The sequence below is a fragment of the Parasteatoda tepidariorum genome, chromosome 8, assembly GCF_982258835.1.
Source record: "Parasteatoda tepidariorum strain Cologne lab strain chromosome 8, Ptep-v5.0, whole genome shotgun sequence".
In the NCBI taxonomy this organism is placed as follows: Eukaryota; Metazoa; Arthropoda; class Arachnida; order Araneae; family Theridiidae; genus Parasteatoda; species Parasteatoda tepidariorum.
In genome coordinates, this window is record NC_141762.1 from 34,018,478 (window position 1) to 34,019,939 (window position 1,462).

General features: G+C 41.0%; 1 protein-coding gene across 1 annotated transcript; it reads right to left on the bottom strand.

Annotated features, from left to right (window-relative positions):
- Nucleotides 1–224: 224 nt before the first annotated feature.
- Nucleotides 225–1,202, bottom strand: LOC147806057 (uncharacterized). The gene is made up of 2 exons (XM_087149519.1): nt 816–1,202; nt 225–755 (listed from the first exon to the last, which is right to left on the bottom strand). The coding sequence occupies exons 1-2, from the start codon at nt 1,200–1,202 to the stop codon at nt 225–227; spliced, it is 918 nt and encodes a 305-aa protein (XP_087005645.1).
- Between the last annotated feature and the right edge of the window lie 260 nt (nt 1,203–1,462).

Consider the following 1,462-nt stretch of genomic DNA (forward strand, 5'->3'; position numbering starts at 1 on the left):
CTAATACATCAGAAATGTAACGGCTGCCACTCAAAGTGCCGGCAATGTGAACAAGAGGTGATCGAGACGTGTATCCAATGGCAGCCCATACTATTTAATGGGGTTTGCTGAGAGTAAATTAGACTGAAAGTAGCTCATAGAACAAACTGAAACTTAACTTTATTTGCAGCAAAATACGTATAAAAGAAAGAAGAGGTTGCCAGAACAGGAAACTCAAAAACTACCTAAATAATCTCGAACTCAACATCCTCCCCACCCTGGTCGACCTCTAGGGGGATTAGCAGAGCTACCGGGCGGGTTATATTGTAACCATTAACTCTCAGCTCACAGGATCTTATTTTTGCATCTCGTCCTTCATGTAAGTTCAACACTCTAGCTTTGTTCCACATGTGCCGTGGTCGGACGTCTTCTTGTAGGAGTACAACATCGCCAATTCGGACGTTTATGACATTGTCCTGATTACGAACTTGATAAAATGATCGCAATTGAAGCAAATATTCCTTGGACCATTTTTTCCAAAAGCAGTCAAGTAAGTCCTGCTGCTGCTTGTAGATTTTTTTTAGCTTTGTGTTGTTGTTTGGGCTGGATGGAATGGCCGTTAGTTTTCGTCCTGTCAAGAAATGACTTGGTGTTAAGGCTGTGGAACTGTCATCTTTTCCACCTTCGTATACCAATGGTCGGCTGTTCAGAGCGGCTTCTATTCCAATGAGGGCCGTGGACAGACCTTCCTCGTCAAGAAGTGCTCGTCCGAGTACCTTTCGTAGACATTGCTTGACAACTCCTATTAGGCGTTCCCACTAGCCTCCCCACCAAGCCGCTCGTGGGGCGATAAATTTCCAAGTTATGCCATTTTGGGCATAATATTGCTGAGTTTTAGCTGATGACAGAACTTGCCATAACAGAATCAAGTCCTTATTTGCTGCATGAAAAGTGGTAGCATTGTCGGTATAGACTGTGTGTGGGAGTCCTCTGCGGCCAACAAAACGTTGTAGTGCCAAAAGAAATTTGTTTGTTTTAAGATCCGACACAAGATCAATGTGTAATGCACGTGTTGTTGCACAAGTAAATAGTGTTATGTAGGCCGTGCCTCTTGATTTCAAACATCGAATATTCACAGATCCAACAAAATCAATTCCTGTGGTAGTAAATGGAGCAGAAGGTACAACTCTTTTCAGAGGTAAAGTCTTCCTAATATTCTTCATCATTTAAAAAATTATGTATTTCATCGTCACTCAAGGTTAATTCCTTAATTTTATCTTTTAAACGTCCATTGTTGTATTCCTTTTCAGTTTTATTACTAGCAGCATCGTTCAATTTCGTCGTTAGTTTCGTAATGGCGGTACGTAGCGTTCTTCGTTTGCGTTTAAATATTACAAGTTTTTCACTACCGGTAGCCATTCTAATTCAGATTTATGACGAAAGTAATTAAAACAAGTTCGGTATGACTTACCGAGTTATTTCG